We start from the raw sequence: 20,694 nt of genomic DNA, 5'->3' as shown, positions 1-20,694 counted from the left end.
TACTCATCATGCACCTTCAAAGCCATCACAACTCCTAGGAGGGCTTTGTTTCACTCACCCATTGCTTCCGCATCCATTTTACTACTTTGATTCAAGAAGAACACATGAAATGCCATCAAAATGTGTAGGTGAATGACCTCTCCCTTCATTAATAAAAGCCTCCTTTATTTGATTCTCATCATACTCCTCGAGTTGGAGAGAATTCGTCCACGAATTCTGAATCCCTGCATATAACAAAGTCAGTTTAGTTTTACAATTAAAAGTGGAAGAAAGATGTAAACATGACTTATCATTTGTAAACAATGGGATTTCAGAAAAGGAGGTTCTATAAATCGACCAAGTTGGAAAAATTTGTTTGGGAATGATGATATCTTTTGGAAAAAGGCCTCTTAAATGGTGAAAACCATTAGGAGGTATGAAATCATCCCTAACACTTTTTAACCAAGATGGTGTTGAAATAGAAACCTTGGGTAATGAAAAAGATAAGGAAGGAAAACACCTTGGAGGTGAAAGGATAAGACTCATGTCAACTTGGCTTTCTTTGTCTTTTTCATTTTTACGTGAGGGAGGTGGGTGAGGTAGGTCTTGTTTTACCTTGTTTGTCATTAAGGTTTTTTGTGGACAATGAAGAGCTATGTGCCCAAAACCTAAACATTTAAAACATTTTATATTGGAAGTTTTGGTAGGTGACTTAGGAATAGAAGAATTTGTAGTAGAAACTTGTTTTGTAGACGTGGTTTTCAAAAGATATAATTCCATCTTGATGGCTATTGGAAGCACTTGCTTCCAAGAAGAGTACTCATTTAATTCTATAAATTCTCTAATATCTCTTCTTAAACCACGGACAAACCATTTTATCTTTGACTTTTCATTAGCATGCATATTCATTTTAGTCAAAGTGGTTTCAAAATCTTTAAAGTATTCATCTACCATCCTATGTCCTTGAGGAAGCCTTTGGAACTTCAACAAGTGTTCCTTCCTAGAATGAGGAATAAACCTCGCGTGCATATACTCTTTCAAAGTATTCCAAGAAACCACGGGAGGTTTCTTGCGATACATAATGTCCATTACAATTGTACGCCACCATTCTTTGGCATAATCACTAAATTCTAAGGTGGCTAGCTTATATTTGTGCTCATCAAGGATCTTATGGGTCTCAAATATTTGTTCACACTTAGCCTCCCAATCTAAATATACATTAGGATCACTAGAGCCATTGCAACAAGGAAGCTGGACCGAAGGTAGCCTAGCCTTTGCATTTCGGTAGTAGCCATCTTCACGTTTATCTTCATGAGCATGAGATGGTCTAAATCCATGAAAGTTGGGTTGAGGTCTCCTTCTTCTATGATCTTCTTCACGTCCATGATCATTGGAAGAGCCTCTTCATGAAGGTCTATGATGATGATGCTCTCCATGAATAGAATGAAAGGACCTAGCTTGCTTCATTTCAAGTCTTTGTAATCTTTCCTCCAACTTTCTTATAGCTTCATCATTGAGATTAATGGTTCGTTTTGCCTTTTTTAATTCACCAAGAGCAGCAGCTTTGCTAGAAGAAAGCTTTTTGGAAGAACCACTGCTGTAATATGAAGCCATGTATAAAAGAAAACAGCAAACAACAAAACAGCAAACAAAGTTAAGAAAACAAAGTTAGCAAAAAGTAATTTGGTAGCAAACTGCCGAAGTGAATTTGGCTTGACAAGAAGTCACTCTCAAAGAAATAATGTCCCTGCACCAATCTGATCTTGAGCTCTTGGAATCCTCAAATGAAAGATGTCAAAGCAAGGCACACCAATCTCAAAGCCAACCACAACAAAACCAATGAAGCAATAAAGACAAACAAGAAAAGGTATAAGCAATGAAAGGCTATAACAAAAGGAAAACTAGATGTATGACAAACTCAAAGATTAATGAATAAAAGACAAGCAAGAAAATAAGGAACTCAATGAAAAAGTAGGCACACAAAAGAATACCTAAAGAAAAGCACTAGAGTAGATGAAGAAAACAAAAACAAGTTACTGGAAAATATTTTTTATGCAAACTGTGCTTGATGTTCACTGATTTAACTGGAATGATATAGATCGAACTGGATTATGAAATTTAAACCACAGAAACTTCAATATGTTAACTCAATAATGGCACTGGAATTACTTAAAAACAGTAAGCCAATTAATTGAGATAAATTTTTCAAAATCGCTGCCAGATTACCGTATTTTTTTCGGCAGAATTGTACACTTTTTGTATTTTATTTATCATTTTTTGTGTACTTTGAATTTTTGAGTACTTCTTTTTTCTATGCTTTTATGACACTTTGAAGAACCCAAATCCATAATTTCAGAATTTTCCAGTGAGTAAATCAATTGCATTAAGGAAAAACAGTAAGCACGTTTTCAGAAAACAGAGGAATCCTGACAGGAATGAAAAACAGAATTAAGAACTAGCAAAGACATAATGGAAAATGATGTATAGGAACTTGTATAGGTCTAAAATACAAGTATGAACTCAATTCTAAAACAGAAAATGCACAAAGGATCAAGATACAAATGCAGAAAACTGTATTACACCAAAGCAAGAAACAAAAAATGCAATAAAAGTACTACAAGAAGTGATGACATTCTGGGAAAAACATGACTATGACAAAACTTGTATGGATTCAAAAAGGAAAAAACACAAACACTTGGTAGGCACAATTAAGAAAACAACAAGAATACTCAATTATAATCCTAAAAACAGAAAAGAAACAACAAGAAGATAGAGCTCTTGAAATAAAAGTGCAACACAACTCAAAAATTAAACAAGAACACACCTAAACTCATGATACCACATAATGTGATTCCACTAGCCATATAGAGAATGATTCTTGACATTCTTAGGAATCACCTTGAGCTGGACATTATTGAGGCACTTTTCTTAGAGTTGGATCATTGTTCTAAGACAAGAACTCACCAAAAACTAGTACCAAATCCCAAACTCATTTGGATGTTCCACATATTGTCAAATTGAACCAAAAGAGATGGATGAAAGGAAAAAACACTAATTAACAACACAAAACAGTAAGGAACCAAATCAAATTGCTGGAATTGAAGAAGAAAAGATGAAAAACAGCCAAGAACACAAATGAACCATAGCTACACAAAACAAGCTGAAATTGCCGAACCAAAACAACTAGGAAACAAGCTAAGACAAGGAAATTAACAAGATAAGAAAGGAAGGAGAAGAGAATGCTCATGAAGATGGAAGAATGGTTGGATGATCACGCCACTAGAAGTATGGATGCTCCTAGATGAGTGTGCAAGCCGCCACTTGAGGAAACCATGATCCTTCAAGATAAGACTAGAGAAGAAGGCTCAAAAGCTCTCCAATGCTCACTCCAATTTTGAGTATGATTTCTTTAGATAAATTCAAATCTGAATTGTGAATGACCTAAGCCCTCCTTTTATAGGAGCAAGGGCTGGTCATGAAGCTTACAACATAAGCTAACCAAAAGACTCTTCATATGCTACTTACTAATAGCGCCTAAAGGAAGCATGAAGAGTACTCTTCTAGAAAATTCTAAACTAATGCCTAAAGATGCTTTTACAAAAGAGGTATCTAAGGTTTCCCTCTAAGCACCTTCCTAAAAACTATATATTTAAACATTCTACATTTTATAAAAGAAACTATAAAGAGAGATATTTATTTGAAGCCCATTCTTTGAAGGCTTGTAGACTTCTTTGGCTTTAGGCTTGATCCTCTCTTTATTTTATGTCTTCTTTTAATTTTGAAAAGACTAGAAGGAAGAACTTCAAATGTGTAGGTGAATGACCTCTCCCTTCATTAATAAAAGCCTCCTTTATTTGATTCTCATCAGAGGTGGAGGGCATCTCTTGGCCTCTGGGGGCACTCTCTACCTCACCCTCATGAACAACAAGTTGAAGTGGGGAGGAGGCGCTCGGGGGGTTATCCCTGAAAGCTGGAGTCCCACCAGATGCGGTGACAGAAGGTGCCACGGCTTCCCCCACCCTCTGCTTTTTGAAGACAAGGCCCGTGCACGTCTCCCCATCATCCGAATCAACGGCCACCACCCCCTTTTGCCTATCATCGACGGGAGCTGCTTTAGTTGCATTGGGGGCAGACGTAGCTGAATTTGGAGGAGTTCCAAGCGTTTAGGTGCCCATTCTGGCAGTAGCCGCCCTGAGTTTAGCCAGCAGATCGGACAGTTTCTTCTTCTTACCCGCATTAATGGCAATGTCTGCACAAAGATGACAAGTAACAACGAGGGGTCAGAACATATAGTTGGCAACAATATAGCAGAGATGAAATAAGCAAAGCGAAGAAAATAGGGGCACTTTTCTTGACCTAAGACTCATGATACCACATGATGTGATTCCACTAGCCATATAGAGAAAGGTTCTTGACCTTCTTAGGAATCACCTTGAGTTGGACATTATAGAGGCACTTTTCTTAGAGTTGGATCATTGTTCTAAGACAAGAACTCACCAAAAACTAGTACCAAATCCCAAACTCATTTGGATGAACCAATTTTAGTCAAATTGAACCGAACAAAAGAGTAAGAAAAGCAAAGGAACAAGATGAATGGACTGAAATATAAAACTGCCGAACCAAAACTCAAAAAAAACAGCAAGAACACCAAACCAAAACTCAAGCTAACAAAAACAATAGAAAGAGAAGAAAGGAAGGAGAAGAGAGTGCTCATGAAGATGGAAGAATGTTAGATGATCTCGCCACTAGAAGTGTGGAATGCTCCTAGATGAGAGTGATGCCGCCACTTGAGGACTCCAATGATCCATCAAGATAAGACTAGAGAAGAAGGCTCAAAGCTCTCCAAAGTTCACTCAAAATTTGAGTAGAGTTTTCTTAGATTAATTCCAATCTGAATTTTACAAAGGAAGCACCTCTATTTATAGCCTAAGGTGCTGAAAAATAGGTGGGAAATTTCAAATAAACTCATTTGAAATTCCCACCAAAAACAAGTCACATGGGAGGTGTGACCTTTTTCTACTATGACACCTCCCAAAAACTACACCTACACCACTCTCCTAAGTCACATGGGTAATGTGACTTTATTTTACATTTTCACACTCCTTTATTTAATAACCACACCTCCTAAAACTATACAAGAGTATTTCAAAGCTTGGCATTGCCCCTCATGGGATGGACTTGGGCTCTTTGGGCTTTGGCCTTCTTGGGCTTGGGCTTGGGCTTTGGGCTTGGGCCTCATCTTTATTTTATGTCTTCTTTTAATTTTGAGAAGACTAGAAGGAAGAACTTCAAATGTGAGGGTGGATGTCCTCTTCCTCCATTAATAAAAGCCTCCTTTATTTGATTCTCATCATACTCCTCGAATTGGAGAGAATTCGTCCAGGAATTCTGAATCCCTGCATATAACAAAGTCAGTTTAGTTTTACAATTAAAAGTGGAAGAAAAATGTAAACATGACTTAGCATTTGTAAATAATGGGATTTCAGAAAAGGAGGTTCTATAAATAGACCAAGTTGGAAAAATTTTTTTGGGAATGATGTGATGTTTTGGAAAAAGACCTCTTAAATGGTGACAACCATTAGGAGGTATGAACAAATTATCCCTAACAGTTTTTAACCAAGATGGTGGTGAAATAGGAACCTTGGGTAAGGAAAAAGATAAGGAAGGAAAACACCTTGGAGGTGAAAGGATTAGATCCATGTCAACTTGGCCTTCTTTGTCTTTTTCTTTTTTACTTGTGGTAGGTGGGTGAGGTAGGTCTTTTTTACCTTTTTTATCATTAAGATTTGCTTTTGTGGACAATGAAGAGCTATGTGCCCAAAACCTAAACATTTAAAACATTTGATATTTGAAGGTTGGGTAGGTGACTTAGGATTAGAAGGATTTGTAGTAGAAACTTTCTTTGGAAACATGGTTTGTTTGGAAAAATTGGAAGGACAATTTTGAGTAGACATTTTGTTGGCATCCTTCCTAAAAGAGTTGTAGAAATTATAATCATGAGTATTTTTGAAAGTTGTTTTCAAAATATAGGATTCTACCTTGATGGCTTGGCGAAACACTTTCTTTAAAGAAGAGTACTCATTTAATTCTACAATTTCTCTAATATCTCTTCTCAAACCACGTACAAACCATTTTAGCTTTGACTCTTCATTAGCATGCATATTCATTTTAGTCAAAGTTGTTTCAAAATCTTTAATGTATTCTTCTACCATCCTATGTCCTTGAGGAAGCCTTTGGAACTTCAACAAGTGTTCCTTCCTAGAAGGAGGAACAAACCTCGCGCGCATACACTCTTTCAAAGCATTCCAAGAAACCACGGGAGGTTTCTTGCGATATATAATATCCATTACAATTTTATGCCACCATTCTTTGGCATAGCCCAAAAAGGATGAAGAAACTATCCTAAGTTTATCGTCATCTTGGACCCTATACACATGAAAATAATGGTCAACCTTAGTCTCCCAATCTAAATACACATTAGGATCACTATCACCATTGAAACTAGGGACTTTTTTACAAGCAATGTTGAACACTTGGTGATATCTTTGGTCACGGTTATAGCTTTCTTCATGAGAATGATGGTGATGCCTCCTTCTTCTATGTTCTTCTTCACCAAGGACTGAAGCTTTGGAAGGAGAATGTTGTTTGTAAGATGCACCACTTGAATAGCCAGCCATTTTGCAAATAAAAAACAGCAAACACACAAAAACAGCAAACAAGTTAAGAAACAAAATTAGCAAAAACAGTGAGCTTGGCAATGAAATTGCCGAAGTGAATGGAGGCAGAAAAAAGAGGTCACTCTCAAAGAAATAATGTCCTTGCACCAATCTGATCTTGAGGCCTTGGAATCCTCAAATGAAAGATGTCAAAGCAAGCACACCAATCTCAAAGGCAACCACCACAAAACCAATGAAACAATAAAGACAAACAAGAAAAGGTATAAGCAAAGAAAGGTAATGGCAAAAGGAATACTATATGTAAGACAAACTCAAAGATTAAAGAATGAAAGACAAGCAAGAAAATAAAGAACTCAATGAGGAAAGAAGGCACACCAAAAGAGTCCTAGAGAAAAGTACTAGAGTAGATTTAAAAAACAAAAACAGAACTACAAGAAAACAATGTTGTATGCAAACTGTACTATGTTTACAGATTTAACTGGAACGATTGAAAGCGAACTGGAATGTGAAAAATTAACCACACAAACTTCAATGTCTCAACTCAATAATGGCACTGGAACGAACTAAAAACAGTAAGCCAATTGAGAGAAATAAATTTTTCAAAATTGCTGCCCAATTACCGTCTTTTTTTCGGCAGTAATGTACACTTTTCGTATTTTATTTATCATTTTTTGTGTACTTGGAATTTTTTTGTACTTCTTTTTGCTATGCTTTTGTAACACTTTGAAGAATGTAAATCCAAATTTTTACAATTTTCCAGTGAGCCAGTTAATTGCAGTAAATTGAAAACAGTAGCACGTTTGTAAGAAAACAGAGGAACCTATTTAGGAATGAAAAACAGTATGATGAACTAGCAAAGACATAATGGAAATTGTGTAAAGGAACTTGTATAGAACTAGAATACAAGCATGAACTCAAATCTAAAAATGAAAATGCACAAAGGATCAAACAATAAACTCAAAACAGAAAGTAAATCAAAGCAAGAAACAATCAAAGCAATAAAAGTACTACAAGAAGTAATGACAATTATGGAATAACATGACTAAGACAAAACTTGACATGATTACAAAATTAAAAGACATATCACAAGATGTATCAACAAGTGAAAGGAAGCTTAAGGTCAGCTCTAGGAAGGTGAATGCCATTCCAAAAGAGCAGCCATACTCATATGAACAATGAGTGCCATAAACCTTATCACAAACACTTGGTGTAACAAAAGAAAAACAGCAAGAAAAACTCAATTAAGCCTAAAACAGAAACTTAAATTGCAAGAAATTAAAGAGCTCTTGAAATAAAGTGCACACAACTCAACAATTAAACAAGAAGAACCTAAGACTCATGATACCACATGATGTGATTCCACTAGCCATATAGAGAAAGGTTCTTGACCTTCTTAGGAATCACCTTGAGTTGGACATTATAGAGGCACTTTTCTTAGAGTTGGATCATTGTTCTAAGACAAGAACTCACCAAAAACTAGTACCAAATCCCAAACTCATTTGGATGAACCAATTTTAGTCAAATTGAACCGAACAAAAGAGTAAGAAAAGCAAAGGAACAAGATGAATGGACTGAAATATAAAACTGCCGAACCAAAACTCAAAAAAAACAGCAAGAACACCAAACCAAAACTCAAGAACACAAGCTAACAAAAACAATAGAAAGAGAAGAAAGGAAGGAGAAGAGAGTGCTCATGAAGATGGAAGAATGTTGGATGATCTCGCCACTAGAAGTGTGGAATGCTCCTAGATGAGAGTGATGCCGCCACTTGAGGACTCCAATGATCCATCAAGATAAGACTAGAGAAGAAGGCTCAAAGCTCTCCAAAGTTCACTCAAAATTTGAGTAGAGTTTTCTTAGATTAATTCCAATCTGAATTTTACAAAGGAAGCACCTCTATTTATAGCCTAAGGTGCTGAAAAATAGGTGGGAAATTTCAAATAAACTCATTTGAAATTCCCACCAAAAACAAGTCACATGGGAGGTGTGACCTTTTTCTACTATGACACCTCCCAAAAACTACACCTACACCACTCTCCTAAGTCACATGGGTAATGTGACTTTATTTTACATTTTCACACTCCTTTATTTAATAACCACACCTCCTAAAACTATACAAGAGTATTTCAAAGCTTGGCATTGCCCCTCATGGGATGGACTTGGGCTCTTTGGGCTTTGGCCTTCTTGGGCTTGGGCTTGGGCTTTGGGCTTGGGCCTCATCTTTATTTTATGTCTTCTTTTAATTTTGAGAAGACTAGAAGGAAGAACTTCAAATGTGAGGGTGGATGTCGTCTTCCTCCATTAATAAAAGCCTCCTTTATTTGATTCTCATCACAAGTCCCTGAGACTCCTAGGCTTTTTTAGCCCCGGTTCTGATGGAGATCAAGCTCAAGAGGACATGGAGGCCAATCAACAAGATCAAGAAGAGGTAGAGGCACAAATGGAGGACGCCCATGGAGGTCAAAGCCCACCTCAAAGGATTACAAGAAGCATGTTCAAAGCTTTAGGAGCTAGAGGACATTTATTTTCTCTTTTTGTAATTTCTTTAGTTGAAGGTGCTTAGAGGGAAACATTAGAAACCTCTTTTGTTATAGCATCTTTTAGGCTTTAGTTAGGAGCTTTAGGAGGGGGGGTGTATTAGTAGATAGGTGTAGGAGTAGAATAGGAGGTGCCAAAGTGAAAGCTTTGCAAAATAGGCGCCGGTTTCTAGAATGTTTTAGGAGGGAATTTTGAAATTGTTTAGCTTGCATTTTCAGCACCTTAGGCTATAAATAGAGGTGCTCTCTTTGTAAAATCCAGATTGGAATTAATCTAAGAAAACTCTACTCAAATTTTGAGTGAACTTTGGAGAGCTTTGAGCCTTCTTCTCTAGTCTTATCTTGATGGATCAATGGAGTCCTCAAGTGGCGGCATCACTCTCATCTAGGAGCATTCCACACTTCTAGTGGCGAGATCATCCATCCTCCTTCCATCTTCATGAGCATTCTCTTCTCCTTCCTTCCTTCTCTTTCAATTGTTCATGTTGTGTTGTGTTCTTGAGCTTTTTGGTTCGGTTATTTTAATTTTCCAGCAAGTATGTTCTGTTCTTGTCTTTTAATTTCAATTTTGTTCGGTCCTTTTAATTTTACCTCTCTTTGTTGATTCAATTTGACAATATGTGGAGCATCCAAATGAGTATGGGATTTGGTACTAGTTTTTGGTGAGTTCTTGTCTTAAAACAATGATCCAACTCTAAGAAAAGTGCCTCTATAATGTCCAGCTCAAGGTGATTCCCAAGAATGTCAATAATCATTCTCTATATGGCTAGTGGAATCACATCAGGTTCCTTCACCGATTAGAGAGGGAATCCGTCCAGGAGAGTGGAGTCGAACGCGCTACACCGCACTTTGAAGAATTCCCCCTTGAAGCCCTTGTAAGACTGCTGGAAGAGAGACAACAACACTCTTCCAGCAACTCCATTGAAGCTTATCCCAGGGCTCTTGGCTTCAAAGAAATAAAGGAAGGCATCTACTGATGGTGTACAACCAAAATAATCGCACATAATGGAGAAGGCCCTGATGAACGCCCAGCTGTTAGGATGGAGTTGAGAAGGGGCCACGTTGACCTCGGTGAACAAGGTGCGTTCGAACCCTGTAAATGGGAGACGCAGTTTAAGTCTTTTAAAGACGGTGGCATGAAGAAAGAAGAAGGGGTCCTTTGCATCCATGGCGTTGTCATCACATATGGGTTCACCCTACCTACACGGCATGACCCTCACAAAACTGTCGTGCTCCTTCCCGAGGATACGAGACTTGTCTTCGTCGCGTTCGCTATCTTTGTTGGCCTCGAGGTCTTCAATGGTGTTTGTTTTGGATGTCTCAGCCAGAAGGGCTTCAGGGGCCCAGGGGTAAAGAGCTTTGTAGTTGACAGGGGGTGGAGGGTTCAGAGTTGTTTTGGTTCTAGCCATCTCGAGAAAAACTAAAAGAGAAGAAAGAGAAAAGAAAAAGATAAACTTTAGAGGAAGAGGTGGCGTAACTTGACGAAACCAGAGAAGATCAGAAAAACAGAGACTCGAGACATGAATAGTAGAAATGAATGTGCAGAGAAATGCAAGAGTCATAAACAGTCCCAGGCAGTTATGAGCATGGTGCAAGCAACGAAATCATAAATGGCAAGGTGATCATGGAATAAAAATCATACCTTTCGAATGTTGAGGTTCGAGGGTTTGAGTTTTGGAAGAAAGAGAAGAGAGCGTTTTTTGCAGAAATGCCAGGTGAAGGTTCGCGTAAGAGGAAGTAATGGAACAGTGGTGGGAGCGTAAGGGTTAAAGTGTTTGAACAGTGCGCGAAGAAGTTAAAGCGCCAACAAGTCCCAGCCATCGATCATGACACGTGTACGTTGATTAGCGAAGAATGATGAGATGTCACTTCGGCGTACTGTTCACGCCCGTTACCTAGTGCCACATAGGTCGCGCAGCGCGATCACCTAGTCTCTTCGTTGAAACAAGTTACAGCTCGAGACTATGGGGCTTGTGTCTCGACCAGTCATCGATTCAGAGGCTGACCTCAGACATCGCGCACCGATGTCTGGTAATGGAAGGGGGTCACGTGAAGTGGGCCCCAGATACACCTACCAGGGGTTTGGTTAGTCTTTGATATTACTATCCTAAGCCCGATGTTGGAGATCGATATCGAACCTCGCCAGTAGAGGGAGAAGATCGAACATCGGTCGTTTGAACGTTGTAAAGGGCCACGTAAGGTGGGTCCAAGAGTCATGATAAGTTAACAGTTAAAGACATGAGATATATGGGAAGCCTAAGTCACGAGGGATCCATACACGTGGTGTGTATGACGCATGCAGGCGCAACATGTGTGGATAATCCTAGGAGGCGTTAAGGCCCATTAGGGTTAGGGTTTCCAGGGAAGGCTGCATGCATGGCACGTGAATACTTAGGGCACCCACGAAGCAGATGGCGCTAGAGATTAGGTGCACAAGTTGGTACCCAAGCGGCCACTCTGTTATTCGTTGCACTCCAGTTAAGGGAAATTCATGTGCCAAATACGCTAAGATTCTATGAATAGCGGTGCAAGGACATTCTCCAAGGAACCCTAGACAAGGGTAACGACACAAAGATAAACCCTAGTTTCAGCCTATATAAAGGGTGCCAAGAACCCTAGTAAGGTACGTAGTTTCTAAGACTGAAGCTAATATACACACTTGGTGTTTCTTTGCCCTAATACTGACTTAACCGTCGGAGTGCAAACGGCAGCTAGGACGCCCCTTTGTCTTTGCAGGTGAGAGGTTTCTTGATCAAGAAGGCAGGTTTCTCAAGCAGAGATAGAATAGTCAAAGCAGTCGTTAGAGTCAACCGGCGAAGCAAGTCAACCGGCAGGAACATTTACTTAAAACAGATTTTAGAAATTAGAAGATCCAGATTTTCAATCTCAATTTAATTCTCTGTCCGATGATGAAACTTTATTTCTTTTATTAACTCACCAATAACCTACGACATTCTTTTGCACCAGTATCACCTTTGTTAACAAGCAAGATGTTTTTAGGAATATCACACACTAACTCTTAAAGCTTCTCACTTCTCCATTCTTCTTACTTTTTCATTTATACTTTATTATGCTCTTTTTTAATTCTTAGAATAATTTATTTCTATTATTGTTATTTTTCTTTTGTTAAAACTAAAACTCATTCTATAAAAAAAAAAAAACTTAACTGTCACAAAATCATATATTCAAATTTTAAAAAAGTTGTTTGAATTTTTAATTTTTTTATTTGGTTTATTTCTTTCTTCACAAATAGATTTTTTATTTTCTTCATTTAAACACTGCACAGGTTTTCAGTTTTCAGTTGTCTTCAGTTATATACATGTGGAAGGGACCATGCTATGCAAGTAATAATAACACCACGAAATTTTATAAAAAATTATTTATATTTAGAGAATATTCTATACAATAAGATATAAATCCAATGCATGATTTTTTACACTTGTTACTTTAGTAATAATATTAAAAAAATCATCAATCTTATGTATAATTTGTAATTGTATACAATTATTTTTTTGTCAGTCACTATTGAATAATGATTATTTGTAATGTTAATTTTTAGTATTATTAAATTACAATTTTATTATAGATTTAATTTTAAAATCCAATTCATTTTTTATCAGTCACAATTGAATAATGATTATTAGAAAATATAGATTTAATTTTAAAATCCAATTCAATTTTTTTAAAATATGAATTTGAGTTTAAAATCTAATCCAAGTATTAAAATTTAGATTTATAAAAATTAAAATAGATTTTGATCCTGCCTGTTGACTAGAACGCAAGAGCCTTGCCTCGTCAAATCTGGATTGACTTTGCACCGTGCTAGCTTCCGTCCTTCACCTTGATTCACCTCAGGAACCTGCACAAGACAGAACGGCGCCGCTGCGGCCGATCACGCTCCGACGCCCAAGTCAGCGACTGAACCACCAAAATACTAAGAGAAAACTAAGAACTTCAGGAACCGTGCAATATTCTCTCTCAGCGTACTCCAGTTCTCGCAAGCGTAAAAGAAGTATTCTAAAACACGCGTACATCAGAAGTTCGTTAGAATCTCTTATATACCTGTGCACTTTCTCTCTCCTGACGGTTACACATCTGGACACGTGGCTCGCATCCAGCTGTACACGTGTCATCATCTGGAGCATCCTCTGCTTGAGCATCACTTCTTACTCTTCAGGCTTTTTCGACTAAGTTATCCATGCAAGGAGTAACTCGGTGTATAGCTGCCTTGGAGCGCGATCTCTTCTGTGTGGCGAGTACGGGTGTCATCATACACACCTTCCCTGTGGTCTCGCCGGCCGCCATCATGATCTGCTTCACTTGCTTCATCGTGCATGCCCGGGTAAGCTGTTCCCTAACTTCAACCTCTGGCCAAGCTAGGGAATGACCATCTGACGACTTCATCCTCCGCTTCGAAAGCCTTGAACAAGCTTTCCTGATCTTTCGGCAATGTCCTCCTTTCGGCGATCTCTGATCACTTGGTCGTCTGGGTTCGCATCCGGCGACTACGTCACAAACCTGGTGACTGCCGGTTTAGGTATGCTAGAGATCGGGGCACACCAACTTAGCGACTGGCGACTACACGAGCCCCCCGACTTCCTTCCCTTCTGCCAGCCAGGTGTCCCGTTCAACATGCCTATATTATAGCTTGCTGCTACGTCATCACTTCCGACTACCTGGGCGGTACAGATTTAAATTTAAAATCTGATTTAAATATTTGAATTTAAATTAGATATATATTAGATTACCAATCTTACCATTAAAGGTTCTTCACAAAGGATTTTTCCCATTTTAAGATGAAGACTTCACAACTTACCAATTTTAAGAAAAAAAAATCAATACTTAAGTAATTTCATTATCTACTTGTAATATTGAAAAACTTTTCTTTGTGGGAAACCTAAATTGGGTTAAATTTATCATACTCATTTTTATATACACATTTTACTATTCAAAACTTATATGTATATATATATATTGATATCTTGAGAGAAAACCTAACTATGAAATCAAAAACATAATTATACTGATAATATAAGTGTGTGTGAATAATGATATCGTTTATTCAATTTTAATATTAAACATAATTGTTCCTGTTGGTTAACTGAGAAAGTCTTCGTGCGTGGCTTTAACTTGCAAACAATGACTCCTTCGTCTTCAACTCAGATCTCCGCCTTACGCCGCCGTGAGCACCTGAAATGAAATGAGCAAAGGGCGCCCTCGCGGCCGTTTGCACTCCGACGATCAAGTCAGCCAAGCAAGAAACATCAAAACCTCCGTATCGGAGAACTGGAATTGAATCATAACTAACTCTGATCTCTCTCTCTAACCACTCGTGCGTAAAACTGAGCGAAATGTGCAACTGAAAAAATGTACCTTAGTAAACTTTCAGAGAAGCTTATATACCTTGATGTTTCAGTGCTTACTGCCACGTGCCCTTCTGACTTAACCGCCATTCCACGTGGAAGGCCTTACAACGCTGTATCCCAACTTAGGGAAACTCCAACGTGTAAGTCCTCCTTCCCTGGAGTGCATCTGCTGCGAGGGGTGACTATCTGGGTGCCAACTCATGCGCCCCAGCTTCTAGTCACTCACCCTGGGAATGTATATGCCTTCCTCTCGTACTACGCACATGGTTCGCCCCTGGGCGTGGCCCTCTCCTAGGTCGCATCTGTCCCAGGGACTCTCCAGAGGTGGCGTGGGTACTTCACGAGTCAGGTTACCCCCTACTGGTACTGGAACTATGGCCTTGGAGCCACCTTTCTCTTCTCTTTATTACTGTTTTGAGGTACCGGGGCCCGAGGCCCCCTCGTCTGTACCGTGGCCTCTTACTACGTCGCCCCCTCCACGGTCTTTCCTACCCGTGGGTATCGGGGGGTGACATCATCGACGCCGTAACCTGGCAACGCCCCAACCTGGCGACGCCTCAACCTAGCAACGCCCCAACCTGGCGACGCCCCAACCTGGCGACGCCTACCTCTGGCGGCGCCCACTTCTGGCGACGCCCACTCCTAGCGACGCCCACTTCTGACGACACCCAAAGTGGTCATCCAATTGACTTTCTGCCTTGAGGCCCTTGGCGGGTCCCACCACGTGTTTGACTTTGACTTTGACTTTGACTTTGGTCAACACTCGGGGACGGGACGGTACACAAGCCCCCCAGTCTTGAGCTGACACTTGCTTTCAGCGAAAAGACTAAGGCCCCGCCCTACCGTCCACGTGGCACTTCTGATGACGTGACATTCTCTTACACAATTTGACATGACACTTCCTGCGCTGGTGACGTGACACTTTAAGTTATTCCTTAATCTCTTGACACGTGGCCCAATCGCGCGGCCATCACTTGGCGCCTCTCGTGCTCCTCAAGTTAACGTTATACCTTTCGAAAACGCGCGCTCCAAACCACTGTTTCATTCACTCTTTCGCATTCCCTCTAATGTTCATCTTCCCAAGCTTTCTCTGCAATCTTCGCTCTCTTCTTCGCACTTCCAAGCTCCACCAAACCAGATACTCAAAAGGTATGATTTTTCTCCTTCAATGGCTCTCCCCTTTAACTTTTGTACTGATATAACTACCTGGGCTTGCTTGTTTTCTTTGCATTCGCATTCTTCTTCCTCATTTCTCTGTTACTCCCTTTCTGAACTTCTCGCGTGGGTAGGGGTTTTGTTAGGGTTTCTTTCCCCTTTACGCCTTAACCCCATTTGCTAAACCTTTCTTCTTCTTCCTTCTTCAGCTTTCTCAATGGCGCGTACTGAAATGACGGCCAACCCTCCACCCCCAAAGGTCAACTATAGGGCCCTTTACCCCTGGGCCCCCGACGAGCTGCTCACTGAGTGCTTTAGCCTGACCACCATGAAACATTGGAGGGGTCATATCGAAGGATCAGGCGTCTATCAGCATCGCGCCTTTGCTAGGAGGCATGATGAAGATATAGTTGTGCTTCCCTGTACTCCAGGCGAGCCTATCTGTGGGGATGAGAGGTCCAACAACGGAGTTCCATTCTTCTACCTTTACCAGATCATATTCAAGCGCATCTGCTTGCCCTTTTCGGGGTTCGAAAGGGAGCTGCTCACTGAGATCAACGTCGCCCCAGCCCAGCTACACCCCAACAGCTGGGCTTTCGTCAAGGCGTTCGGCATCTTGTGCGGATACATTGGCCAGCCACCCTCAGTCGACATCTTCCTTCACTTCTTTGAGGTGAAGAAGCAGGGGAAGAGCTTGTGGGTGAGCCTGAGCAACATCACTGGGAGGGTCATCCTCTCCCTATTCCAGCAATCGTACAAAGGCTGGAAAGGGAAATTCTTCAAGGTGTGCTGCTCCGAGTACGATCGTGCTGCCTTGGATGGCTTTCCCCTATACTGGGTGGAAGAGGTTAAGCTGACAAAGCCTAAATCCTTAGACGAGTTGCCCTCGACTGATCGAGAGGTTTGCCGAATCCTGGCTAGTGTGGGGGTTCTCGACACTTCCATCCTGATAAGCCGTGAGTACGATGCTGAGGGCCTCACCCGCTACATATGTATGAGAACTACCCTCTTTAATTATTTACTTTCTGCTTCTACTTGCTTTGGATTTGTGCGTGAATTATCTGCTCTCCTTATGTAGTAACTTAGCTTGTGCCTAACCCCTTCTGTGTTTGTCTTCTTGGTGCAGATTCAAAGATGGACAAACAAAGGAGATGGAAGCTCGCTTAGGCTTAGAAGTCCAAAGGCGAGGCTTCGTCAAAAAGGGTTGGGGATTCCCTACCTCCAAACTCTGAAACCGCTCCTACTTCCCGCACCCTTCGCCCCCAAAGTCCACCTTCAACAACCACTCCCCAGACTCTACCATCTCCAACTCAACCCCCACACTCGCCTCCTCCTATAGCAGTCGTGCCTCTTACACTGGCCGCATCCACTGCTGCACCAACCCCCCTTGATAAAGGCAAAGGGGTGGTGGTGGTACCTTCAGAGGACGAGGAAGACTCTGCTGGAGGGCAAGTCTTCAGAAGGAGGAGGACTACACGCGTTGCCCCTCAGGTTGCTTCCTTCACGTCTTCCTCTTCACATGGGGCTGAGTCACTTAGGGAGCACTCTCCAAGTGCCACCTCACCTCCACAACCAATGGCCTTGGAGGGCGGGGTTGAGTCTGTTCCTGTTCAACCTGCACCTGCTCCAGAGCTTCCCAGGCCAATCCAAGAAACCCTGAGGGGCTAGTTAGAAAGGATGTCTCCAAGCAGCCAAACTGAAGGGCTCAATAAGGAAAGCATTAATTACTATATGGGCGCCTTCATTGCCTGTGCCAATACCTGGCGTGCCCAAGCTAAAACCAAAGCGGTCGAAGCCTCTGCTTTCCAAGCTTTGGAAAAGGAGAACTCCTCCCTGAAAGAGGAGAAAGAGACCTTGGCCAGTCGCTGGGAGCGCCAATAGGAGGCCTACAAGGTCTCTTTAAGGATGGCACAAAAGGCTAAAGAGGAGGCCAGCAAACGACTGCATGAGACGGGGCAAGCCCATGCTGAGCTTCTTAACAAGGTGGTGTCGCTTCGGGTACAAGTGGCAGACCTTAAAGACGCGGTCGAGGCTTCCAAAACACAGCAGAAGAAGCTTGAAGACCACTGCGTCGACCGGGAACAAAAACTGGCGAAAACTGAGGTTGCGCTTGAGGCCAAAACCAACGACTGCGACATGCTAACTGGCGAAAACTCAACCCTGCAGGCCAAAGTCCAGGAGCTGGTTGCTGCTTTGGCGACTAAAGACCAAGAGATGGCCTCTCAAGCCGAGAACTTCAAGGCCACAGAGGAAAAGTTAATCGAAGAGGCTGCGACGGGGTTCGCTGATGGATTTGCTGAGGCCCTGGTCCAAACAGCTTGTGCAAACCCTAGGATCAATAGTTCAGAGTGCAGCCCCTTCAGTGAAGTCGTTGATGGCAAGATTGTCCCCTTGACGGCTCCTGAAGATTGACCTTTCCTCTGTATTACTTTGTAATTGCTTCTTTTTGTAATTACTGTGAACATTCTCTTTCAGATACTTATGAATAAAATTGATATTTTGGCTTCATGCTCTTGTGTTGTCCTTTATGCTCTTACTGCTTTTGATAACTTGCGTTCTCTATGCTTCTTCTTCTCGCTCTTCGAATTTCTCTTGCCCTTTTAACTTATAAAATCTTCAACTTGCTCTTTTACTTACTTTTCTTGAGCCCTAAGGCGCTTATTGCCAAAGGCGCCACTGGTCTCATCTCTTCTATGGCCTCGACATCGCTCAAGGGCGAGGGAGGACTTTATCTCTTCTTCTGTGGCCTCGACATCGCTCGAGGGCGAGGAAGGCTTATCTCTTCCGTGGCCTCGCATCGCTCGAGGGCGAGGAGGACTTATCTTGGCGGAAGCATGTACCTGCACTAGGTGTCCACGCTCGAGGAGAGACTCGCTGAGTGCAAAGTCGTTTCTTCCTCATCGTGTCTAAACACTTGGGACAAAGTCACGCTTTGGTGCCCACGCCCGTGGAGAGGCCTATTACAGCAGCGTCGTATCGTCCACGGGGTTTCTAAACACCAAGGCGACTGAGCCCTTATCTCTGCGCGCTTGGTGCCCACGCCTAAGGAGAGGCCTGCCCGGAGGTAGTGTCGTTTCGTCCTTAGGGTGTCTAAAAGCACCAAGGCGATCAATGTTCTTGGTGCCCACGCCCAGGGAGAGGCGTGTCAGAAACATCGTCGTATCGTCCCTGGTGTGTCTAAACACCAAGATGACCAGGGATTTTGGTGATTACGCCTAAGGAAAAGGTTTCCCGAAGGATGGCACTTCTCCTTAATTGCGTGTATCTGCACCAAGTGACCTTGTTCTCCACTGCTCCGAAACTTCTTACTGTCTGATGCCCACGCTCAAAGGAAACGCCCCCCGCCACTTCCTTGCGAGGTGTCTAAACATCAGACACCGGGGCGAGCCGTTCTCACCTGAGGAGGGGGCATCCCGAAGGAATCCCCTAACCCCTGCTCAGGGACTAGATGCCCGGATATTAGCTTATACTATGCGTACCTTTCAACTTGACACCCGCGCCTGAGAGTGTGCTCCTGTCACTCGCCTTGGGGTGTCGACTCGTTCGAGCTGGTTCGCGCACTCGACGCCCGCTCCCTTATCTAGCGATGCCTATGCCTGACGACGCCTACACCTGGCGACGCCTACTCCTGGCGACGCCTCAAGCCTTTGTTTTTGTTTCTTAATCTTTACTTTTACGTTGTGAGAGAGGGAAAAACTGAGACAATGTTTTCTTAAGCTTCTTTTTTTACTTGGGTGACCTCATTAAAAAACCTCCGAAAGGGAAAAAGAGTGTCCCCTTTTAAACTTTGTACTACATAATGTTTTTAGCTGAAATAAAACTTCAAATTGGCTGCGTTCCAGCTACGTGGGATGGGGCCTCCTTCCAGAGTCTCAAGCTTGTACGAGCCATTCCCTTTGGCTTCAGTTACTCTGAAGGGTCCGGTCCACTTGGGAGACAACTTGCTCTCCAACTCATAAGGATGAGCCTTCCGCATGACCAGGTCAGCAACTTGGAATTGCCACGACTTCACCTTAGAGCTGTACTGATGCTCCACTCTTCTCTTCACGGCTTCAGCCTTTATCCTCGCCTCTTCTCTGGCCTCGTCTAACAGGTCTAGATTCACCTTTCTTTCTTCGTTGGACTCCTCTGCCACAAAGTTTAGGAAACGCGGTGAACTCTCGTGAATCTCCACCGGGATCATGGCGTCTGACCCGTATACTAGGCTGAACGGTGTCTCCATGGTGGAAGATTGAGGCGTGGTGTGGTACGCCCACACAATCCTTGGCACTTCTTTTGCCCACGCCCCCTTAGCTTTCTCTAGTCTTCGCTTCAACCCCCTCAGCAAAATTCTATTCGTAGACTCTACCTGCCCATTCGTCTGGGGGTGTTCGACTGACGTGAACTCTTGCTTGATTCCTACCTCTGCACACAGGTTCCCCAATGAATAAAGGGCCTTGTAGTATTCAAAACTTATTTTTATATACACATTTTACTATTCAAAACTTATATGTATATATATATATATTGATATCTTGAGAGAAAACCTAACTATGAAATCAAAAACATAATTATACTGATAATATAAGTGTGTGTGAATAATGATATCGTTTATTCAATTTTAATATTAAACATAATTGTTCCTGCCGGTTGACTGAGAAAGTCTTCGTGCGTGGCTTTAACTTGCGAACAATGACTCCTTCATCTTCAACTCAGATCTCCGCCTTACGCCGCCGTGAGCACCTGAAATGAAATGAGCAAAGGGCGCCCTCGCGGCCGTTTGGACTCCGACGATCAAGTCAGCCAAGCAAGAAACATCAAAACCTCCGTATCGGAGAACTGTAACTGAATCGTAACTAACTCTGATCTCTCTCTAACCACTCGTGCGTAAAACTGAGCGAAATGTGCAACTGAAAAAACGTACCTTAGTAAACTTTCAGAGAAGCTTATATACCTTGATGTTTCAGTGCTTACTGCCACGTGTCCTTCTGACTTAACCGC

General features: G+C 41.7%; 1 protein-coding gene across 1 annotated transcript; it reads right to left on the bottom strand.

Moving 5' to 3' along the window:
• Positions 1 to 19,519: 19,519 nt before the first annotated feature.
• Positions 19,520 to 19,936, bottom strand: LOC137825115 (uncharacterized). The gene has a single exon (XM_068630789.1). The coding sequence runs from the start codon at positions 19,934 to 19,936 to the stop codon at positions 19,520 to 19,522; it is 417 nt and encodes a 138-aa protein (XP_068486890.1).
• Positions 19,937 to 20,694: the final 758 nt, after the last annotated feature.

This window comes from Phaseolus vulgaris, chromosome 8 (genome assembly GCF_000499845.2).
Source record: "Phaseolus vulgaris cultivar G19833 chromosome 8, P. vulgaris v2.0, whole genome shotgun sequence".
Taxonomy (NCBI): domain Eukaryota; kingdom Viridiplantae; phylum Streptophyta; class Magnoliopsida; order Fabales; family Fabaceae; genus Phaseolus; species Phaseolus vulgaris.
The sequence above is the reverse complement of the archived record's forward strand: the minus strand, read 5'-3'. Positions and strand labels throughout refer to the sequence as shown.